General features: G+C 46.5%; 1 protein-coding gene and 1 non-coding gene across 2 annotated transcripts in view; one reads left to right on the top strand and one right to left on the bottom strand.

The window, feature by feature from the left end:
* Nucleotides 1-24,765, bottom strand: part of Erich6b (glutamate rich 6B) — a 54,797-nt gene that overhangs the window by 28,289 nt on the left and 1,743 nt on the right. Inside the window, exons 2-5 of the mRNA XM_021181329.3 lie at nt 15,881-16,266; nt 11,568-11,613; nt 9,970-10,136; nt 3,821-3,895 (exon numbers count right to left, since the gene is read on the bottom strand). Of these exons, the coding sequence (XP_021036988.1) occupies nt 3,821-3,895; nt 9,970-10,136; nt 11,568-11,613; nt 15,881-16,208 (616 nt within the window). The 5' untranslated portion in view covers nt 16,209-16,266. The remainder of the gene's footprint in view (nt 1-3,820; nt 3,896-9,969; nt 10,137-11,567; nt 11,614-15,880; nt 16,267-24,765) is intronic.
* LOC115029371 (U6 spliceosomal RNA) lies at nt 20,812-20,918 on the top strand. The gene has a single exon (XR_003834923.1). It is a non-coding gene; the product is annotated as a U6 spliceosomal RNA (small nuclear RNA).

Below are 24,765 nucleotides of genomic sequence, written 5' to 3'. Positions count from 1 at the left end.
GGCTTAGTTCATTTAATTCTGTGCCCTTATTATGCATTTGGGGTCCAGAGCAGGGGTGTTCTTTGTGATCCCCACCTATTGATTTTGGGTTCAGTGGAGAAAGCCCCACCTCTCCACAGGGTGACTGACTAGCTCCCTCCTGTCTGCAGACCTCATATGCATACCTACGGTTTGATCTAGACAACCTTCCTAGTCAGCTGAGAATTCACAGGTGGCCATTTTCCCCATTACTTCCTACAGGGGTGCATGTACCACCGGGGTACTCGGCATAGCAAGGTCGATGGTATTTGTAGTGTGATTCTAAAAACACAGTGTGTTCCTACAGTTGTTCTGCAAAGCCATTTAGGAACACCCAATAAGAACCTATGGGAGTTCAAGCAAGCATTCAGGAGTTCCTTGTGGCTAACATCAGAGAGGAAAAGAGAGTGAACAGACACAATAGGAGGCCAAGAGACCATGAGGCAAGTGGCATGGGTGAGATGCTCTAAGCTGTGATGTCTCTGCCTCCTGTGGCTGCCAGAGATGAAGTCCGTGCCTCGTTGGGGGCTGACAGCTCAGCAAAACGTCATCACTGGTGACTCCTTATTTTAACAGGTCTTACAGAACAGTCTGGAGTTATTTGAGGGAGAAAGTGAGTGTTCGTTAAAAGAAGGAGGAGAGGTGACATCCCTGAATATGAGCAGTGAGTGCTCACCAGCGCTGGGTTCTGTGATCACCGAGCTTATTAGCATCACTGGGCTCTGGGCACAAGTCGGGGGAGCACTGTACACAAGCAGTGGCCGGAGCTGGGACTGGGCTGAATGAGAAGAGCTGTATTTCTGGTTAATGGTTCCTTTGGAGGTTTCCTGTGGCCTCTGCTTCTGTTCTGATGAGAACATTATCTGTCTCCTGGAGGGTGGGGACAGGGTTGTACCAGGCCAGGAGCAAAAGAGGTGGACCTGTTTTATAAGACCTGTACCACCTGCAATGTCACCAGCCCTGCTTACACCCTAGCCCTGCACACACTCTAGCCCTGCACACACCCTAGCCTTGCTCACACCCTAGCTCTGTTCACACACTAGCCCTGTTCACACACTAGCTCTGCTCACACCCTAGCCCTGCTCACACCCTAGCACTGCTCACACCCTAGCCCTGCACACACCCTAGCCTTGCTCACACCCTAGCTCTGTTCACACACTAGCCCTGTTCACACACTAGCTCTGCTCACACCCTAGCCCTGCTCACACCCTAGCCCTGCTCACACCCTAGCCCTGCTCACACCCTAGTCTTGCTCACACCCTAGCTCTGTTCATACCCTAGCCCTGTTCACACCCTAGCTCTGTTCACACCCTAGCCCTGCTCACACCCTAGCCCTGCTCACACCCTAGCCCTGCTCACACCCTAGTCCTTCACCCGTGCCATGAGGAAAAGAAGGCTCATCTTTACAGCGGCTCAGAGGCAAGGCCTGACAGAGGCCAAGAGCCTGTACACACAGTTCCCGGTAGCACAGCCTCCTTGTCCCTTGCCCCTGTATCTGATTAAGAACCAATTTTGATTCCATTTTATTTTGGTGCATCTCTTCTATGGCTCTTCTTGATAGAACTGAACCCTTGAATTTGTGATAAAAGTTTGAGCCGTGTACATTCCCACAGAGTCAAAACAACAATCCCCATATTCCACTGAGAGAAAGAAACCTTTGCGTGGTCATAGCTCACACCTCCTGAGTCATCTCCTTGACCCATCTGTTCCCTTCTTTCTGAAACCTAGTTGTAGCCAGTGCCTTGCTAAGCCCATTTAGTGGGAGCCTCACACCCTGAGGCCTGAATATCTCGATCTTGGGCCTGGTTCCTCAGTGGTCCAGAGACATCTAACTGGGTGTCTGGTCACTCTGACTTGCCTTTGATGTGAATCCTCTCCCTTGTGACATCTCTTCACAGCCATTTCTGCCCAGTCACCTCTCCCTGCCCTTTGGATGTGACTCCCACCTGTCCAGGCTGTGTTTGTGTTTGAGCTCCCTCTTTCTCTTATTACAAACTCCCACTGCCAAGGTCCTTTCTGCAGCCCCTATTCTTACCACACCGGTCTCCAGTAAGGCTTGTCTGGCTGTGTCGCCGAAGTTTTTGTTTGACAGCAGATGAGGGGAAATGGAGGAGAAAATCAGTGACTAGTCTAGGACCAGCTCTGTGCAATGGGCAGCCCAACCCCAGAGATTAATGAGCACCCAGGCAAAATTCAGATCAATTTTAACTCCTCCAATCCTCTTGTCAGCCTAGGTAGGTGAGGCTAAGAGCTAGGCTAGACTGACCACTGTGGCACAAATCCACAGGCTGTCCTAAAGTCTGGCTACCTGGACTATGATCCATCAGTCATCGTAAGTAACGAAGAGCCCACTAGAAGGCCAACATTTTCCAGACCTCACCATTTAGAATCTGCACTCAAACAGGATTCCCATTACAAGGGAAGAATTCTTCCACGGAGGCATATTTCCAATACTACTGTGTTGCACGTTGACATTTGAACAGTGTGTCTCCCATACAACCATGACTGGCAATAGACTCAGATGGAGAAAACCATATTTAATGGCTAGCATTCTGAAGTAGCAGAGGGGTATCTGGGATGGATAGTCTGGAGTTTGAGAGAGTTTGTTGGACAGGCTGCTGGGTATGGGTGGGTTACAGAATAGAATATTTCAAATCAGAACATCTCAATGTTTTCCCATCAGTTTAGTCCCTACATTGCTTTCTGGCAAGCATGGCTCTGGGCCATCGCTCATGTCTTGTGATGAAGGGGTGCTGTGCAGGCTGGATGCTCTACCCAATGTATTTTCTCCTGTCTTCGTCTCTCATGGGAGTCAGCTTAGCCCTCATTGGCAACCACGTACTAAAGGGAGGGACTCAGGTGCAGACATGCCAAGCTCCTCCCACCCCGCATTGGATTAGTGTATGATGAGATACTTCAGACCTCAGGAAAGCTATTTCCCTTACCTCACATACTCAGCCACAGCCTAGAGCCACTTTAAATGTGGGAGTTCCTCCTTGCACCAAGGCTGTTCAATATAGATGTAGACTTCTAGCCCCATCTCAGGTGGGCCATTCTGTCTCACTCTGGTGACTCTGTCTTCTTTGGGAGGTTTGGGGGCTGTGTGCCATCATGTGCCCAGGTTCCCTTCCAGGACTTGGTATAAGCTGGATTAGCAAGGGAGCCACCACCTGGGGCCCCTTTCTGGCCCACAGTCCTCTGCAAGAATCTCTAAACAATGGGTCAAGTTGACTCTTATTATAACCTTCCTCTTTCTGTTTCAATTGCTGAAATGCCATGAGTGTGGACCCTGAGGGAACTGACTTTAAGATCACCTCTTTAAGTAGCTGAGGGGTAAGAGGAGGTAGTGGAGGGGTTAGACCACACGGGCAGAGAGAGGTTTCCTAGGCACACAGCAGTGTGGGTGCGGCCTGTAGTGTGCACTCACTAAGCGTAGGTCTCCTCTCCTTGGTCCTATTTCTTCTTTCTCCTTAGGGTTTGGATTGGGTTTTGTTTATTTCAGTGCACAAAAAGTGTCATTGAATGAACTATGTATAACAACTGTTATCTTCCCATATACCCTTCCAAGCCTGGGTACTGTTTCCTTTCCTTTCAAAATATCCACGTCCCTGCCTCTGATTCAGTGTCTTTCCTTGGTGCTGTGTTCCAGGGATGGCACCTTGGCTATCCTTGGAGCTTAATCGAGGTTGCCTGGCTGAAGGAGGGCTTTCATCAGCAGGGGCCCAACTAATTCTGTGCTTCTTACCTCCTTGGGTCTGGATTAGTCACGTCTACAGTCATTTAAAATCAGCACAACCATTACCTTCCAAGTCAGTTTTCGAATAGATTAGCATGGAGGCGTCTTGATCCAGTCTTGTTTTGGATTTTAAGGATAGTCCTGTGAAAAGATGAGAGTGGCCATTCTGATTTTAGTTTTGGGCTTGGCAATGGGTCCATGTTTTACACATGGGGCCTATCTTGGTACCCAAGGGCCAAGCTGGGGAGGAGGCTGTAGGATGTGGCTGCCTTAACTTGGATGTCCCCCTTCCCCCCCTTTTCTTTTCTGGTGACTTATTGAAAGAGTAAATCAGAGGTGTCCCTGGCTGGGGGCCCAGAGGAGAGGAATTTTAACTCTTGTTGTAGGGACTGGAGGGCCAGGTGGCTCTGAGGCTGTGGGGATGCGCCGTGGGGTACTCTCATCATCAAAGCAAAGAAGTCCCTCTGCTTTCCTCATGCCAAGAGCTCCCCAGGAGATACATAGCAGGTACTGGCTGTCTGGGAGACAGATCTGCTGAGTTTGCATTTCATCTACCGTGTTTTCCTCAGACCTTTAGAAAGCACGTTGTGGTCACTCGAATTTATGTCCTCTGAAACTTTCCTGTTACTGCTCCTTTTGTGTTGGCATCTCCTCTTATTCCTAAACAGGTGTGCACCCAAGTACATGCACACAAGCACACTCTTACACACATTTATACACATACACACTCTCTCACACACACTCTCATGCACATATATACTCTTACATACACAAATTAACACAAAACTTGCATTATCTCTCTCTGATATACACATTTTCTCTGTCTCTCTGTCTATCTCTCTGTCTCTGTTTCTCTGCCTCTGTCTCTCTGTCTCTCTGTCTCTCTCTCTCTCTCTCTGTCTCTCTCTCTCTCTCACATACACACTCACACACTCACAATCTATGCTCCATTCTTGGCAGCAGAAGAGGAAGAGGCTCACGAGGACAAGAAGGGAATCTGCTGCACCTTTCCAGGAGGGTTTGGGTTACATCAGGGTCTCAGTGCTCAGGTGAGAGGCCTCACACATTTTAAATAGTGTGACTGCACCACTATTTTTTTTTTCAGCTTGAGCCCCACCCAGCACTCCCATAGGTAAAGGACACCAAGCTCAGCGACGTATCTGTCTTGATTAGGGTTTCTGTTGCTGTGATGAAACACCATGACCAAAGCATCTTGGGGTGGAAAGGGCTTTCACTTCAACACAGTCACTTCAACACTGCAGTCCATCCATCACTGAAGGAAGTCAGGACAGGAACTCAAACAGGGCAGGGGACTTGAGGCAGGAGCTGATGCAGAGGCCATGGAGGGGTGCTGCTTACTGCCCTGCTCAGCTTGCTTTCCAATAGGACCCAGAACCACCAGCCCAGGGGTGACCCAATTCTGTTATTACTTCATCATCTTGCTTCAGCTTCCAGCTCTTATTGCTCTGTCTTGTCCCAAAACACTGAGAAGCCATTGGGCATTAAAGGCCTGGTGGGATTTGGAGCTGCAGGGTTATTTTATTTCCTTATGGCTATTTTGCCAAGAAATGCCAACCAACATTAAATGACTGCCCCTGCTAGCTGTATATTGGTTTGTTGAGGGCATTTTACTCTCAACATCTGCCCTAGATTGGCGCAAGCTCATCTCCCCGATTCCTCATAATTCCTCAGATCCCAGAAAGATGGTTGAGACAGTCTCTGTATATTTGGAGGCTATTTTGTCTAGGTCAGAAGGCAACAGTTGTTATTCTCTTCTGACTTTTTCAACAACCTTGGTTTCCGCTGCTTCTTATTCAGTTTACTGTGCTTTTTCTATTCCGAAGATGATTTTCTTTGCCAGTGAAGTAAAAAATGAAATGGTGCTTGTAAAACACAACTCTGTGCCATCTGCCAGCACTGGCAGTGCAGGCGAGGCTGTCATAACCTTTGTGCTCTAGTTACATTGTAACAAGGCCCTTGTTCTCTAGTTACATTGTAACAGGGCCCGGGAGGTGGGGCTGGAGCCACAGCTCAGTGGTTCACAGTAAGTGCTGCTCTCACAGAAGACCTTGATTTGATTTGCAGCACCCAATATCGGGTGGCTCACAACTGCCCAAAACTGCTGTTGTAGGGGACCCAGCGCCATCTTCTGGCTTCTATGGGTATTGCATACATGGTGCACATATAGACAAGCGGGTCTATAAATAAAATAGCCACAGGGTTTTTTATTTCTATTGTTACTGTTGTTATTGGAATATTTATCCTGGGATTCAGTTTTCCTGACCACATTCATAAAGTTCAGAATAGTTTTTCTCCATTTATGTTTGGGAATTCTTTTCTCTTCTCTTCTCTTCTCTTCTCTTCTCTTCTCTTCTCTTCTCTTCTCTTCTCTTCTCTTCTTTTCTTTTCTTTTCTTTTCCCTCTGTACATGATTATTTGGATGGAATCCCAGACCAGTGATCTGGGATTTGACTTTGGTGAAGGACATTCAGGATGCTCAAGTCACTGGATTTCATTTTCAGCACTGAAAACAGAACCCAAGCTCATGTCCACCAAAGTACACACTGCACACACACACACACACACACACACACACACACACACACACACACAGTAGTTTACACTCTGGAGAGTTTCTCAACCCTGGCCACATCTCTCTTGCCAGGGGGTTTGTTCAATCACAAATCACCCCCCAGCTTATCCACATTTTCAAACGCAGTGCTTTTGTTATATACAATTCTGTTTCTTTGGAGTAAGTTGTGCTTTTTTTTTTTTCCCAGCACAATCTAATCTTGAATCAGGAGTGGGGTTCAATCATCTTGTCAAAAGCATTTAACAAATACATATAGCTGCCAGCTACATGCCAGGCACCAAGCTTGATTTCCCTGAGCATAGATGTAAGGTTAGGATTTCTGGTCTCCTTTGTTTATGACCCACCATATGTCTAGATAGACAGTCTCTTGGGGCTGTAAATAGTCTTTCTGGTTCTCCCCCCCTGGACCAGGAGTCATTTCCTGCTCTTTAGCATTCTTTCCACATCGAATTTGCCAGCCTCTGAGAGACCTAGTTTCAAGGATTTATCTGGGCAGTTTTGTGAGTGAAATCTGTGCCACGTGAGACACTGTTTCTGACCTGTGGGTACTGAACAATATCATAACAAAGAATTCCTCAGATACAAAAGACTTGGTCCCAGGAGATTCATCCTGAGCTAAATAAAGGACCTCAGGTCTCCACTATTTATGTTGCTAAGTCTTCCAGGGACTATGCTAACAATGGAGACTTCAAGTCATTAAAGGCAAGGGTTTGATAAGGGTTAGAAATCAGCATCTTTGCTGGGTCTGGTGTGGAGGACACTCAGGTCTCCACCTGAGTCTCACCTCCACCCTCTCCTGCTGGCCTTCAGTCCTGAGTCCTCAGCACTGTGGTGGTCTTCTGCAGCCCTGTGGTGGTCTTCTGCCAGTTGCCATGTTGCTGCAGTAAGTGGGAGGTGCTTTCTCCCTGTGTGTACCTCCAACAGATCCTTATGTATCCCTGCCCTGTGTAGGGATCTCCAGTAAAGTGTGCCACGGTGGCAGGGATCTTTCTCTTCCTACAGAGTGGGTTTCTGTGTTCCTCTCTTCCCTACCTCCTGATCTCCACCATCCTGGACCCATGCTTCTGTCTCTTACCTGCATCCCTCACATATCCCCGTTGGGGACGTTACAAGCTCTCTCATCTCTCTCTCTAGATGTGAAGGTGGGCGTGTCTGCATTCTTTGGGACTTTGGTCTATGCACACACTGTGATGATGAGGCTGAGGATGGGAAGTCACTTGAAATCATTTCACAGGATACTGTAGCAGGAGACACCATGGGCTTGCCTCTGGAAGCTGCCTCCATCAGTTAGCCTGGTCACATGACCTGAAAGGCTACCCTTGGGAAGGACAGCCTTCCTCAGCCAGCTTGGCTTTTTAGGACATAGTATGTTCTTGGTATTTGGCAGTGCACCAGGCCCTGAGAGATGCTAAATCTACCCACCCCTTGTCCCATTTTCTCCATTCATTGACCTTACAGTCATGTGCCTGCTACCATCAGAGTCCTCCAGAAAGATTATAATCCACAGGCAGAAGAGGAAAGACGATCCTTCATGAATTCTTGGTAACTTCTCCTTCTTCCTGGTGCTTCAGTCTCTGCTGCAATAACTGATGGGGAGAGAGGGAGGGTCCCTCTTCCTAAGGTTTGCTGGGACGAACTGACAAGAGACAAGCTAAGGAGAACTGATAGAGAAACATACGGTGCTTGGAGCACCCACAAAGCGTTATCACCTTAGAAGCTTCTATACCCCATTCTGTGATACGGAGGCGGCGGGGGGTAGGGGGGAGAGGGTCAGTAATACAGACAGGTTTTATAAGAACAGTACACGATGTTTCAGGGTGTCCATAGGCTCATATACTACACAGCGACCTGGGGCAAAGTCCAGTGGATGTGTAGCACAGACGAAGAACAGCAAGTGATTCTGTTTGGAATGCTGGGTGGGACCGAAATGGAAGACAAGAGCGACGTATCCGAAGCTCATTGAGGCCTGTCGGCAGATGGGAGTCCCTTTTCCTGTAGCATGAGTTTGATAACTGAAAACACAGCGGATGTATGCGAGGTGATTAGCATCTTCTGTGGTGGGCATAGAGTGTTTCCAGTCCGTGTTGTCACCTAGGATCCTTTGATTTAAAACCATACATGAGTCCACGGTCTCTGAACTCATTCACGACCCTCTCCCCAGGTAGCTGCAGGACTTTGGCCATGTTGTCATGGAGCCTGGCTCAGAGGCTGCGGCACAGTTCACACCTGCGGCTCCAGGCTGATGTCCTAGCATTTGATCAGTAGACATTCGCTATGGGATGCTTGGCTCACCATAAATGTTTACCCAGCACTTGATGGCTTTAAGGGCTTCAGCCATGGGAAGATGCAGAGCTGCAGACTGTGCCCACACACATCAGAGGTGCGTGATGCTTACAACCTGAATGTGGGCACAGGAGCGTGATTGTGAAATGATCGTGGATGGAGAACACACAATGGCCTTCGCATGGTCTTTCTGGTGCGTGTCCACAGCGGTATGGTCAGGCCTTGGGTCTTTCTTTCCCACTCCCAGCCTCCTTATCTCCTCTCCCACACTCTCTCAAAGCTTAACGCTGACACTTCTTAGGCGGTTAGTGAGTCCCTTTAGTGTCTTGCTTATGAAATAAATAAAAGCTAGATTAGCTGTCGCTGAGTCCGCAATGGTCCCATCTCTCAGGGATCGGAGAGAACCAAATGAACCCGTTAAGCCTGGGAACTCCCTCCCATCATTCACTGGCTTCAGTGGGCCCGTCCTCTGTGTCCCCCACCACCCTTTGAAGGGGTTCTGGCTCCTACTTTTGTTTAGCCAACTTTGAGCCACAAACTTTAGCAGGCACGGGTTGGGGCAGGGAGGTGAAGTAATAGGGAATGCAATTTACTGCTGTCATGACTAAAGACGGGAACTAAATCTGTGACTCAGCCATGGGTCAATACCACCTAGGCTGGCCTTTAAGGATTAGCAATGGTAACAAATGCTGTCCAGCTTTTCATCCCTAGGGCCCAGAGGGAAGGGCCTTTGATCTTAATTAGGTAGAGTTGAGACCCTTGATGTCACCTCTCTGAAATCTCTTCTGTAACTTTTACTGGATGGTGGCTTTGCCTGGATTTGTGATGGAGTTAGCTTCCACTGCACACCAAGACATAACCTGAGGTGGCCTGAGGCTTGTTGGACTATTCTCCACAGATGATTAGCCACACATAGTCTAGTGCCTCAAAGAACCAGTGCATGTCCTGTGGAGGGAATGCCTTCGCCCCTGAGGGAAATATTGCTTGTGTTCATATAGCAACGGACAGGAGGACTAACAAGGGGGCAAGCAGGAGATGGGAAGGCGGTACCTATCGGCTCTTTGCAGGTATTTCTGGGAGGCCCCGGGATGTGCAGTGGTGCATGACAGGGCTGCCAGGGAGTTCACTTTTTATCCACATATGTTTGACTTGACATTCTATCACCCAGGACTGTGTCATACACATGGGAGACTGCACTCAAGCCTCAGTGTCAGACATGTACATCACACACACACACACACACACACACACACACACACACACACACACACACACACGATCATCTTCTCAGACGTGAGAGCCTGGCCGGAGGGTCCTGAAAGGGTGGGGTCTTCCTTACCCGACTTAGTCTTGTAGGCCCATTCTGTCTGACTGCTCTGATTTCTTAGGGCAGCAGAGATTCCTGGCAAGCTGTAGTAAGAAGAAGTGGAAAACTTCAGGTCGTGTGTAGAGCCAGAAGAAGAGACAGTCAGTTGGGTTCCTTGAGAGGTGCTTCCAACTGGGCTCCTGTCGACGGGGAGGAAAGGGCTAGTTAATTTTCATGCAGAAGTCAGGCTAGGATCCTAGATGTGTGCTACTGTGGGGTTGGGAAGACAGGGGCTGTTCTCCTGTAGACTCCTGCCTGTCCCAGAGGCAGGTGGCAGAGGCCAGAAGACTAAGGAGGCACCAGCTTGTGGATCACCGAGAATAGACCTGTGTGGCCCTCCATGTTGCCAGCTGCTGTTGCACTAAAATCTGAAAGGATCTACAGATGCCTTCCCTGACAGCAGAATATTCTAGGACGTTACCCATCAGTCCTGGTTCAGAACCCTGCTCATAATCTCTACAGTCTTCTCCTGCCCCACGGTCACTTTAGGGATGTGTAAACCACAGAAGATCATGTCACAGTTGTTTAGAGCCAAGCATGGAGGTACGTCTCTACAGGTGGCCCACTGCTGTCACATGTGTTCTGAAGGGCTCTAGATCCCGTGGATGGGTTAGGAATCAAGTGTAGACTCTCCACAGCTTAGGGTCCGGAAAGATAGTTTCAAGTACCATGTCCTGTCTTGGGAATCTCATCAAATCCACCATTTCCGGCCCCTAGAGGTGTGGATGGAGTATAGACCAGAGGGGCAGTGCAGAGTAGAACTTGCGGGCTGTCTTGCCAATAGCAGCCCCCTCCTCTTACTACCACCCAACTGGCCTTGTGAGTTTTCTACATCTCACGTCCATTCATGTCATCAGTAGAGAAAGGTGACCGCCCATCTGGGGGGATTACAGGGCACATGACCCAGGGACAAGGAGAGTATACTGGGAACTCTGGGTACCTCTCTACTGGTTTCTTTAGAGCTGGGTACATAGATGGATGGGGTGCTTAGTGACCCCAGGTCATTAAGTTTGGAGAGCACGCACCCACCCCATCTTTATCCATATTTTTATTAAAGTCATGTTCAATTCCCCAGGGCCCTGCAGAGACTCCCGAGGAACAGAGAGGCCTGGAGGAGGGGGTGCTTAGACATCCGTATGCTATTGCATGGGTGTTTTTATTTTTGCCGTCTAGGGCACATGAGTCATGGTGGCAGGACTTCAGTCACCATTGGGAATATGCTCCAGTTGCTGTTTTTTCCCTGTGTGGCTTTCAACTTCCCTTTGGCCATCCACGCTTCTGTCCACGGAGAGCATTCATTGCCTGTTAGTCCTTTGTTGACTGCCTCTTGTTACTGCCTGTCCCTGACCTAGGCTTTGGCCAAAACTCAGAAGGCCCTCCTCTTTCATTGCTGGACATCCTTGGTACCCAGACACACAACTTTGGAACCCTCCCCTGTGAGTGACAGCGTGACACAAGTGGGTACTGTGGTAACTTTCAACTGCCCCTTACTCAATACCCTTCCTCAGGGACTTAGTCCCCTCTCCACCCTTCTCTGAGTTTCCACCTGGTTTTTCCCGAAAGGGTATTACCTTGCATTCACATCGAGCAGGCCTGATGTGGTATCTATCTTGGATTCTATTGGGGGTGGGGGAGGAGAACAGAAAGGCATTATCGGTTCCTACAAAGCACTTGTCTTTGCATTAAAAATATCTTGTTAAGTCTCTGATGGTGAGGATGAGAGGGCCTTGGTTACAGGAGTTTCCTACTTCAGTGTTCTCTCTTTTACACTTGATCTTAGCCAAAAGGCCAAGAAGCGATGTGCCCTCTCTTTTAACGGTTTTCTTTAAACAGTAGGGGATTTAAACTGGAGAGAACTCAAGCAAGTGAGGAACCAGGTTTGCTTTGCTAATCTTAGGCACTCACCAAAGGTACCAAACAGATCAGGAGGTTTTCTCCACCCTCCTCCCCTTTTCTTTTAGATCCAGGGTCTCTCTCCTTAGCTCTGGCTGCCCTGGAACTCACAATGTAGATCGGGCTAACCTCAAACTCACAGAGGTTTGCCTGTCTCTGCCTCTGGAGTGCTGGGATTCAAGGCACGAAGTAGAGTTCTTTCTAATCATCTGGGTCACTTAACCATCTGATTGTATTTAATGATATGTTATCAGGAGCTTCAGGTACAGTTGTCATCAACTCAAGTGAAAAAGAATTACTGAAGCGCCAGGGCGGTGGTGGTGCATGCCTTTAATCCCAGCACTTGGGAGGCAAGCAAAGGCAGGTGGATTTCTGTGTTCGAGGCCAGCCTGGTCTACAAAGTGAGTGCCAGGACAGCCAGGGCTACATAGAGAAACCCTGTCTTGAAACAAACGAAACAAACAAACAAACAAACAAACAAACAAACGAATTACTGCAGCCCGGCATGGTACCCAGGGGCACATGTCTCCCATGCCCTGCTTAACTGCCTCATGACCACATCCATTTCACAAAGCAGATACATGTGGCCATGGAAGACTGGCCGTGTGTGTGTGTGTGTGTGTGTGTGTGTGTGTGTGTGTGTGTGTGTGTGTGTTATAGCTAACCTTCACACTGGCTCAAAATACTGTGTGTTTGATGCACCCTATGAGATAGTCTGTTGCTAGTCCCTCATTAAGAGATGATACCAAGACAAATGAGATTAAAGGATTTGTCTAAGTTCATGTAACTTGTAAGAGAAAGCTGGACTTCAGACCTAAGAAGTCAAGCCTCTAAGAAAGACATTCTTTATGGCAGACTCTTGTTTGCTGCCAATAAACAAATGGCAGTGAAGCTTCATCTTCACTCCCTGATTCTATGGGAGACATTACTAGCTGATAACAGTATTCTTCCCTGATGTGCCTAGACAGGGTCCCCAATCCTCCTCAAGATGGTGGCCTGCCTCTAAATCCTAGTAATTAACCTATCAGCATGAGAGATGCTAGTTCATATGTTCTTTCTAAGGTTCTTTTGATAAATGCCAGTTAATTCACTAAAAATAAGTATATGTGTGTGTGTGTGTGTGTGCTTGTGCTAGTGCACACACATGCACATACGCACAACTGCGTGCATGTATGTGCACATATGCCTTTATAAAATAAATCTGTTTGGTTGATTCAATTTGCTGCATATCTGCTATATTCAATACTGTGCTCCACACTAGTTATATCAAAGATATTTGAAGAATATTCTACATTTAAAACCTTGATATAAATTCTTTCAAAAAAACAGAGAATTCTCTTGTTAACCCCCCTGCCCCTGTAACGTGTTTTACATACTCTAGTGTGGCATTGGAGTTTGCCCGGCCCAAGAAGCTCTTCTCTGTGCCTTTAAAATCGTTCCAACATCTCCCTGCAGGGTTTCCAGTGCTTTTTCAATTTTTTTGCTAGCAGGTCGTTTATTTTCAAAGCCCCGTGCTTTATACACAGTTCCATTCGCTTGACAGCATTGTGTTTGTCCTACTCCAGTGGGTAATATATTTACACAGATCCAGCACGCAGAGGGGACATGTTAAGAATACTTGATCCGTACTGTGCAGAAGAAAACCGAGAGCTGCTATTTTTCAGTATTAGTATTACACTCAGTATTTGGACAGCGGAGATCTTAGGATCCCAAGAGGGAGCCTGATGGTAGAGGCACACAGAGAAGAATTTGCTGGCCATAGAGCAGTCATTTCTGCAGTGCTCAGCTTCCATGAGGGTAGCAGGAATTAAGGATGTTATAGCTGAAGAGATCCAAGAGAATGTAAGGATAAATGCTGAGGGTAACAAAACCAGTCCCAGGAATATAGTTTAGTTCTTAATTTAGGTTCACATCAAGATGATTCAGATGACTCGGGGCTTTTAGTTTCCCTACCCGATTGGATATGATCATGCAGTCAGGACATCCTGGGAAGATGCCATGTGAATCTCTATGCCAGGACACATTAGCCAGAGCTAGCAAATTGTGCAGTGGCCGCTGTTGCCAGAGTTAAACCCAACTCAAGGTGATGCTGACAATCCCAAGAATGGGACTGTAGAAAAATGTCAGTCCTTGGCCGAGAGCCATCACTCAGCAGTGTGGTAAGAATGTCCCTTCTAGGTGAGCTGCATCTGGGAAGCAGTGTCTGGTGGCCTAGTGCCAGATTGTAGGCCTGTGTTCTAGGAAATACCCACTACATGTTTGAGGATAGCCTTGGGTCTCTGCTCTACTTCCTGAGTGCTGGGATCACCGCCATGCACCACCACATCCAGTTTATGTGGTGTAATGGGCCAACCCTAGGGCCTCATGGGTGCTACCAAGCACTCTACCAACTAAGCGACTTCCCAGTCTCGACAGGCTGTTTGTAAAAGTAACACCAAACAAGGGGGGGGGTAATCCCCATAGTCCCAGTGCTCACAAGGCCAAGGCATCAACACGCCCTCAAGTCGAGGCCAGCCTGCGTTATATGGTAAATACTACACTCACCAGGTCTACATAGGCAGACCCTGTCGACAAAACAAAACAAAATGAGACAAAAACATAGCACTAAAATTGGAAGCAATGAATAATCAATAATAGGGATTGAATGGCAGTATTGTGGTCTAGCCTGGGATGAGTGTGCACACATGAGTGGGGCAGGAGAGAGAGGAATGGTTAGTGGGCACTGTGGACAAGTGGAGTGACTTTGAATGCTCTATGGAAAAGCAAGATAACTACAGTGGACAGCAATTAGCTGAATATTTCAGAATAGTTTACAGAGAATTTGGAATGTCCCCACTGTAAGGAAGAGTCACATGTATGAAGGGTAGATGTCTCTGCTTCTGCATTGATCACTGTACACTGACTGGGCACACACTCACTGATATGTACAATTGTTATGTCAGTTAAAAAATATTAGAAAGAAAACCCAATACAAAATTTATAAAGTCTAAAACTACATTCACAAAACATATAATATTTGTATGCAGTCACAAGGTAGAAATACACAAATAAATATACCTTAAAAGCAAGGTGCAAGCACTGTAGAAAAAACATGGTTCTTTCCTAAAAGGTGAAATTTGTCAATCAGGTAACCAATACAGGACCAAAATCTTCTGAGTAAATTATGTATGCACAATTAGTCTGTGTGTGTGCACATGGACATGTAAGTCTGAGAAAAATAGAACCAAAGTATGAAAAAGGTCGTCATCTTTGGTGGTAAGTTTTGCTTTCTTCTTTTCTTTAGTTGTACGCACACGTTCACTTGTGGGTGGAGTCTGAGGGCAGCCTCGAGTGGCATCCTTATGAGTTCCCTTCTGTTTTCCTATATCTTGTACGGTTTCTAAAACACGATGAACCGTCATTCCTCGCTCAAAAAGGAGACTGCTGTTACAGCAGAGAGATCAGGACGGATACCATTTAGCTGGTGGATGCTTCCAGAACATGGTACCTAAAGTGAGAGTAGCAGTGTCTAGCACTCTTGAGGTAGAGGCACAGGGAACAGGTGTTCAAGGTCATCCTGGCTTTCAGGGTGAATTTGAGGCCACTTGGGGTTGACGGAACCCCGTCTCAACAAATAAGTGAGCAGAGGAACAGATGGAAAAACAGAACCAAACAGGCACTTCACACTCTTGAAGTCTCCCTGACTGCTCTCTAGTCAGGTAGACACTCTGAGCAGAATTTAGTTTTAAGGGCGTTCTATCTGTCAGCATTATGGACCAGGTAATCAGAGAGAGCACACAAGTTTCTTCCTGCCCTCTCATCCTTGCTGGTCCTGCCTGAGTAACCAGGGAGCCAGAGCTACCGTCCTCCTCTCCCACCCCGCCCCCTGCCAAATGCTCTGTGTAGTACAACCACTCTCTCCCTTCCAGATGCCTCTCTAGACACCCCTTTCCTGCAGATACTCACCATCTCCCAGATACTTCTCTAGACATCCCTTCCTGCAGATACTCACCATCTCCCAGATGCTTCGGAAGCTTCTTGTCTTTGAGAAAGGCAGACTCTTCCATGCATGCTGCTTGAAACAGATACGTTTCCCTTTGCAGTATTGCCTCCTCATCCAAAAACTCATCCTCCTCCAGGTAGTCCTCCTCAGACTCCTCATCCTCAAAGTCAAGAAACTCTAAGTCATCCTCAGACCCCAGAGACTCATCCTCGGCATCAAACAGAGGTTCCTTCTGTGATCTCTCATCCTCCTGGGAGGAAGATGTCCGTCTGGAGTCCTTGAAAGCCTTGGGAAGGTCAAGACTCGAGGGTCTTGGTGATAAATTATCGTCAGACATGATAGAGAAGGCTGTGCGGATGAGTCCTTTCAGTAGCACGTAATGCTAATTTATCATCCTGGCAGACGAGAAAGGAATAAAACACCATTAGTAAGTACAAGCCCACCAAATATGATGGAGTTTGGTATTGTTCACTCTTTTCCTTTAATAGCCTCTTGAAGCCCTTTGTGTGTACATATCAGTACATGGTAGCATGAGGGCCTGCCTCTGCCCCAAATAGAAGGACCAGAGGCTCCACCCTCAGTAGCTAGTGGAGAATACACATTGCACAACATGAAGTAAACAGTCTGGAAAGAGAAGGCACAGCCAGGGATTGGTGACTTGATCACTTGGAGAACCTTTGTTATTTCTTTGTTGAGAAATACTTACAGTCACAACAAATTATGTTTTAGGAGCTTGAAATCTGGAGGGGAAAAGGAACCGGGCAAACTGATGTCCATGCAGTGACAAGGATGGAACAGAGGCAGGGCTTGGGGTCTCCAGTAAGTGAGGGCCCCTGTGGTTAAGGTCCTGAGGCATATTCTCACGAGTGACAGCTGTACAAAGCACTGCCTCCTGCTAGCTTGTGGGACAGTTCCTTATGATTTCATTCCAGCTGCCACAGTACCGTGAGCATCATGACTCCCCCCAGAGAAGCCTTGTGAGATGGAGCCTGTATTCTGCCTGGGCCCTCTGTGCTTTTACTGAGTGGCCATTTTGCTGTGTCAGTTGGTTTTCATGCCTGCCTTTCCAATGGTGTGAACCTGTTTAAAGTAGGCTTGAATTCTGGGCTGCACAGAAAGGAGAAAGAATAAACATGTCTCTCCCTTGGCTTCCTGGCTTTGGATGCCTGCAGCCCTAAGCTTCTGCTGCCGTGGCTTTCCCCTGCTACGATGGGAAATAATACCCTAACAAAAGCAACTTACAGAAGGAGGGATGGACTTTGACTTACAGTTTCTGTAAGTGGCTTTTGTTATTTTTCTTACAGCAACAGGAAAAGAAATGAATACAGAAGCTCTCATGGGTGGCTTAGTAGCTGGTAGGAGTAACTAGAGTAGACAGGGGCAGAGGAGGGGCAGCTAGTACTACAGAGAGATGACAGTGGCTGTAAAGTACAGGGAGGCTTTGAAACTCATCAAGAATTTTGTGGTTGGGTATGGTGGCTCATGCCTTTAATCCCAGCACTTAGGAGGCAGAGGCACATGGATCTCTGTGAGTCTGAGGCCACCATGGTCTACAGAGTGAGTTCTAGGACAGCCAGTGCTATGTTGAGAGAACCTGTCTCAAGAAGTCAGTCAAACAAACAAAAAGGATTTTATGTGAGCCAGTTAGTTATGCAATTCCAAATGGTCAGCCCTGAAACATACACACAAGGAACTTTAGAGTAAGCAGGCTGTATTTATGTATTTGAGAATATATATGTTTATACAAATACATACAGATACACTCTCTTGCTTCTTACGCCTCCAGCCATAGCTGTGGATGGTGAGAACAGTTAGAAATAAAAGAATCCTTACTTGACCAAACTTTACTTGGGCTCCAGGACTTTCTTTTAGGTTCATCCATGTGTGTCCTTGTAAATTTTAACTGCAGCAAGAATATTAAGGGTTGGCCTGGTGCTGCTGTGTATTCAAATGCTAAATATTTGCCCCCAAAGCCCACCAAAAGCTGGAGCTTACTGCAAGCCTTGCAGGCAGCCCCATAGGTTTGAAATCACCTTCCTAGGTAGCTCATATGCTCTCTCTGCCTTTCTCAGGCTGTTTTGGCTGGTCTGAGAATGTCTCTCAGTAGTAATTCTTACTGCTAATGCATGCTTGGTGGATGGAAGTGGCCTAGTGAATCTGATTAGTTTCAGGGACTTCCTGAAGCTACTGAGTTGTTTACTTCCTGAAGTTGAAGCTTCCCCACAGGGTGGAATGTTCATCTTCACTTAAAACATCCTGCAATGAGCTTCCTTCCAAGATGGAATGCCTTGTCTTAGAGGATGTTGCTATATCACACCTTCACATATACACATGGACAGCTCAATTTTGTGCGTGTAATAGGAACTCAGCAAAATCTGCTGAATGAATGAATGAATGAACGAATGAATGATCAAAGAGGGTATTGGTCATGTGCTGCTATGTGCTCTGCTTAACTTACTTCCTGGTTGTGTGCATAGATGAAGTAGACTGTGTGATACTCTGTCAAGGTCAGTGCTTTGGCATAAGAACTTGCACACTGCATAGTAAATGAACGGATGATGAATCTCCCCTCCATAAGATTTCATTTTAGATCTCATTTTTTTCCCCTAAAGTGAACATTCTTGGTGGAAATAAATGAAGACCTAAGGAACTAAGACAAGCAAACAAACAAGACAGAATAGTCCCTCTGCAGACGACTGGGTCAATGTTGGCCTAAGAAAAGAATAGCTTGTGTTACAGTGGGGTGATCTCAGAGGCCTCTGTGCTCTGACGATGGCTTTTGTGGGTTAAAGGCCCATAGGGAATCTATCTCTCCATGAACAGAAGGATGTACGGTGCCTGAGCTATGTCTCTCTGGAGCCACAGCTCCATCAAACTTGCTTGGAAAGCAAACAAAGGCAAACATATTTGAAGTTGGGTGGCCACGAAGCCCCGAGGGTGAGGGAAAGGGATAAGAAAACAGGCTGCTTCCTAAGGGAAAACACACTTCTTTTATACAACTCATGTGGCCCTGGGCTGAGAGGGACAGTGAGAAGGACAAAGACAGGGTGTGCTGGCCTGGCTGCAGCAGCTGTCCCACTCCTACACCTCCCGTGCTCTACCTTTCTGATCATCAGATCTGAGGATTCTGGGTAAGCAGCTTGAGGACTTTGGTGCCTGGCCCCCGGTGTCTTGACACCAAGAGGCAGTTCCTTGTCACCACAATACTGTATCTGGACTCTCCCTGTCCATGGGGCTGGCACCCTAGATCTCTACCTGGCATGCCCTCACCCTTTTATTGATGTTTCCCTATCCACTGTTACCCACCTCTCTTCACAGTGCTGGTCCCTGCAACCTGCTCTATGGTCCTCCTTTTTTCCCCAGAGCACATTTTACCTTCTAACTCACTAAGGACATCACTCAGTTGCAATGTCTGTTTTCTGTCCAGAAGGTGAGTTACTGAGGGCAAGGGTTTCTCCCTGGGCACTGACTTTAGTTATCCCATGGCTGACTTTACGTGTCTTAGCTAACCAACCATCCACCCAGATAAAGGAAATAAGGGAGTGAGAAGAGTAGAGGCAGATACTGTCTGTATTTTTACTGAACACAATGTACCTATAACAGAACAACGTGCTTGCTTTAGTTATTCTTTTTATTTAAAAATCTACATCCATCTAATATAGAGGAAGAAAAAAAATAACCCCAGGGCTTTCAGAAGTTGGATTGACTGATGTAAGCTATAACTGCTAAGGACATTTGTGATTCTATTCTAGCTGTGTCTAATCCCAAAGTCTAGATAAAGCTCTCTGTTTAGGGATAGATGAGTAAGATCTAAGAGCTCAAACTGTTAGGGCCAGTAGTGTTGCTATGTGTTCTGTATTGAAATACTGGGGGAGAGGGAAGCTCATAAGACTAAGGAAGTTCACTAAACTTACAAGTCTCAGGATGCTCAGAAAGTTACAGGATTCGGGAGGATTCTCTCTAAGGCTATGTAAGCAGTGAAAAATGTCAGAAGACGACTCTTTGGAGGTGCTGCCTGCAAGGTGGAGCTTTTGTGAGTTGTCACCCACACTGGGTTGCCTCTTTGGTGATGGAACTGCCTTTGAGTGACCCATGGTTCCGCAAATAAGCCCTCACCCATGCTTCTGTGAGTGTCCCAGCTACATCCATCGGTTCTCTACGCTAGACTTGAGTGGAGTAGTTTTTGTGATCTGGTTTCAATTCCTTATCTTGAATCAATGGATGTTTGTTCGTGCCTCCCCAGGAAAGGCCACACAACAGGGATCCCTTTAGATAGCTAGAAGCTTTCCTGGCAATTATTTAAAAGAACAAATAAATAATGTACACAGAGTTCCTACTTGCTAAAAGGAAACCCATTCGTGTGAAAACACATCTTTAGTTAGTTTACTAGACCAATTTTCAAGAGTCCCTAGAGAGCCTTCTAATTAATCTTTTCTAACATCTCATGGTATCAGCAACACAGTAGCATTATTAGCTATGTAGCAGCAGCTGGTACAGTCAGTTCCTGATATCTCACTTTGAGACTGTGTTAGGATGCTATTTGGGGAGTGTATCATGTCCACAACCACCAGCATGATACTATGTCAAAGTTAAAACACATACCAGGAGATGTTCTGGCCACTGTGTCACAGGTGATAAGGCAGGGTTGGAAGAGAAATTACACACCCTGGCTGGACTCCAATCCAAATATGTAATTTTGAACATATGCCTCCCCCTGCTGTTGGCACACACGACTCTAGGCTTTTTCCTCCTTCACACTATTATAGATTAGCCGTGCATCTAAGGCTAACTCCTCTTGTCTGAAACCCATATGACCAGCTGAGCTGTGGAATTCAGATGTATCAGATACTCTGTAAGTGTGGAACAAGCCTAGAAAGGCAGGGCTCTTGAGGAGCTCTTATTTGTATTTCTACAACAAGGATGCAAGTACTCCCGGTAAGGTGCTCACTTCGGCAGCACATATACTAAAATTGGAACGATACAGAGAGGATTAGCATGGCCTCTGCACAAGGATGACACGCAAATTTGTGAAGCGTTCCATTAAAAAAAAAGGTATTCCCAGTAAGTAGGATTAAGAAAGAACTTTACGTGGTCCTAGGTAGGTTCGGGTAGGGATTTGCTTCCGGTGGCTCATTGTCACATAGCCAGTTGATTTTCTGCCAGTTCACCAAAAGGTCCAGCTCTCAGAACTTTGCGGATGTCAGACTTTGTAGATAAAGGATATTAACTCCATGTGAACATTTCTTGGGCCGCCCTGTTGGTAGTAACATCTACGTTGTATCTAATGCCACGTCCTTAATGGGGAACACATTTAAATGTTTTCTCTGTAGGGAAATAAGATCCACTTCCTGGAGAACCATTTGGACACGGCTGTTTCTGAGATTCAGAAACAGAGGATGCAGAGGACAGTGAGAATTATTCAAGACTGTGCCTGTGGAGTCTGTGAACACTGGAACAACGTACAGCATCTAGGCTCGTTGCTTACTACTTACAGTGCTGGGGAGAGAGCTGGATCCAACTGGAAGAGCTCGTAGCAATGGCAGCTGAAAGAAAGCAGCCTCTGGTTGCTTATCCAGAAAAGTAGACAGAGAACACTGCACTTATCAGCAATACTGGACAATAGATAATTTTTTCTGTACTACTATTGAATAAGGTTTGTTTTAGTAGTACATAGCACTTTCTTAAATTTCCATGATGGTTTGAATGGAAATAGTCCCATAGGTTCATATGTTTTAATGCTTGGTCTCCAGTTGGTGGAACGGTTTAGGGTGGATCAGGAGGCCTGGCCTTGCTGGAGAAAATATGTCAGTGGAGGTGGTCTAGAGATTTCAGAAGGCTGCTGCTGTTCCCAGTGTGCTCTCTGCCTCCTGCCTGCTGTTAGAGATGTGAGCTCCAACAGTTCCTACCACACGCCTTTCCTCTGTTATCATGGATCTGGAACCCCAATCTAAGAGACTTTTCCCTTCATAGGTTGCCTTGGTCATGGTGTCTTATCAATAGAAAGGTAACAAGGCAATTTCTGTCAGTAGTGGTGTCTGCATGTCCAACAAGCAAAACCAACCTAGACAGCTCTCTGTTAGCCTCATCTCTGTGGGCTGTCAACATTTCTCACTCCCGAGTGGTAGAATCAATGCCCAGACATTGCAGAGAATTCATGAGGATACCACTGCATAATTTAAGGGTCTCAGAGAAGCAGAATATTCAACATTTTCCAGTCATTACCGGGACTGGTGACATGAGGTAAATGCTGTTGTTTTCAGGGATGACATAGTTTGCAAAAATGGGTTTTGGCAGTTACTGAGATTTAAACACACACACACACACACACACACACACACACACACACACACACACACACACACAAAACCAAATACCAGGCAAAAATCAGTATGGAAGCCTGGAAGGATGGCTCAGTTAAGAGCCCTTAACTCCTCTTTCAGAGGGCAAAAGTTTGTATCCCAGCACCTCATTGGGTGCCTCACAGCTACCTGTCACTCCAGCTCTGGGGATCTGATGCCCTCTTCTGGCCTTCTCAGGCACTTGCATAGACATAGAAAACATCCCCCAACATGCACACATGAACAGAAATATAAATAAACCTTAAACTTTTTAGGATGGGGCTGGAGAGACGGCTCAGCAGTTAAGAGCACTTCCAGAGGTCCTGAGTTCAATTCCCAGAACCCATATGGTGGCTCACAACCATCCGTAATGAGATCTGATGCCCTCTTCTGGTGTGTCTGAAGACAGCTACAGTGTACTCACATACATAAAATAAATAAATCTTTAAAAAATTTTAGGATGAGTTGAGTGTGGAATGACTTTAGTACTTTTCCTTGGGAGAGAGACAGAGGTGGGTGGATCCCTGTGAACTTGAGGCCAGCCTGGTCTCACATAATGAGATTCTTTGGATGTAAATACTTGTGTCTATGCAATGAATATTCATGTGTGTGTGTGTATGAGTATACATGTGGGTGCATGTCCACATAGGTGATGTGTGTGTGGAGTCCAGAGGATAATATTTGGTGCTGCTATTCAGGGGCCATCTGTCTACCTTATTTTTGAGGCAGAGTCTCTCATGGGCCTGGAACTTACCAAGTAGGCCAGGTGAGGTGTCCATCGAACGCCATGGACCTGCCCATGTCTCTCTCTCCCAACCCTGGGATTATAAATACATGCCATCACGAACAGATTTATTCATATGTTTTCCAATGTGGGTTCTGAGTATTGAGCTCAGGTCCTAGGGCTTGCCTTGCTACCAACTGAGCCAGCCCACTGGAGGGCTGAACTTGGTCATTGATTATTCCCTTTCAAACTACTTAGTATGTCCTCCATATCCTACCTTCTCCAAAATACCCAGGATCTATCCTTACCTCCACTATCACTGCCTCCACCCCCACCGCCATCACCACCCCTTCCCCTACCGCCATCACCACCCCCTCCCCTACCCCATCACCACCCCCTCCCCTACCCCATCACCACCACCATTACCACCACTAGATGATCACCCAGATGATCTGATACACTTTCTTTTTTTTTTACACATGCTCCTGTACTCCATGAATCAGAGGCGGAGTTTAAAAGCCAAAGTTAGGTCGCATTACTCCTTTGCTTCAAATCTTCTCAATGTCTTCCACTTCCAAGGTTGGCCTTGTCCCTTGGAACCCGCCCTCCTGTGAGCCCCTTCTTCCCTTGTTGCAATCTGTTCCCACCTTAGGTCTCTGCACTTTCTCCACTCTCTAGAAAAGTGGTTTGTTTTTTTTTTTTTTTAGATTTATTTTATTTATTATATATAAGTACACTGTAGCTGTCTTCAGACACCCCAGCAGAGGGCATCAGATCTTATTACAGATGGTTGTGAGCCACCATGTGGTTGCTGGGATTTGAACTCAGGACCTCTAGGAAGAGCAGTCAGTGCTCTTAACTGCTGAGCCATCTCTCCAGCCCTCTAGAAAAGTTTTTAAACTCAAAGATTTACACATGCTTGGTTCTCCCTCAGACTTCAGCCCAAATGCATCTTTTCAAGTGAGGACTCATCTCTCAGGAGCTGATCAGAAACCCTCCTAGTCCCTGGGCATCTCATGTTTCATTTGACTCAAGACATACATCACTCTTGAAAGTGTTATGCTTATGTGCCTGTGTGGTCAGTGATAGAAAATTGCTTTCTTGTTTGTCATTGTAATTAGCCACCACTAAGGTAGGACCTGGGATGTAGTAGGTGTGTGATCGCTCACTGAGGGCTCCTCTAGGAGGGAATCCCAAGGTACACCTGGAGGAATGGAGTCAATAATTTCAACCCGGCACACACACACACACAGGAGGTAGGTTATTTAGTCAAGGACAAGTTTTCATATATATATAACAAGACATAGCAGCTATTTATCATGTATGAACCCCATGTTCCTAAGGGATACTGATGTTTCATCATAACCCATTATATTAAATTGCTTACTTACTAAAGCAGCTTTATTCTATTACTTATTATTCTTCATACCAGGCAAGCTTTCCTTGCCCTTTCTCCCCCTTCCCCTCGACTTTACTTATTTATTATTTTTTTTAGAGAAATGTAGGCAAAGACTTAAAAAGGAACCTTTTTAAGGTACCTAGGCATTAAACCAAAACAAGACTGCCACTGTCCGTTGTCAGCTTGCTGATGCGCTTCTCAATAGCGAATCCAGGAAGGGCACATGGCAGAGTGGTGATAGGAACAGGTGCAGAATTATTCAACATCTCCGGGAAACAGCAGTGGGGGATTAAACAGAGCTTTCTTTAATAAGATTAATTCCGAAATATGAAGCGCAGTTTGGCATATCCCCAAAGATACAAGGCATTTGTATCTATATGAGATTAAAGGAGCTTTTACACAAAGCAATTTTCCTTTTTCAACGTCAAAGAGC

Source organism: Mus caroli, unplaced genomic scaffold (genome assembly GCF_978045245.1).
Source record: "Mus caroli unplaced genomic scaffold, Mus_caroli_1 scaffold_12, whole genome shotgun sequence".
In the NCBI taxonomy this organism is placed as follows: domain Eukaryota; kingdom Metazoa; phylum Chordata; class Mammalia; order Rodentia; family Muridae; genus Mus; species Mus caroli.
This window is presented reverse-complemented; position numbering and strand designations above follow the sequence as displayed.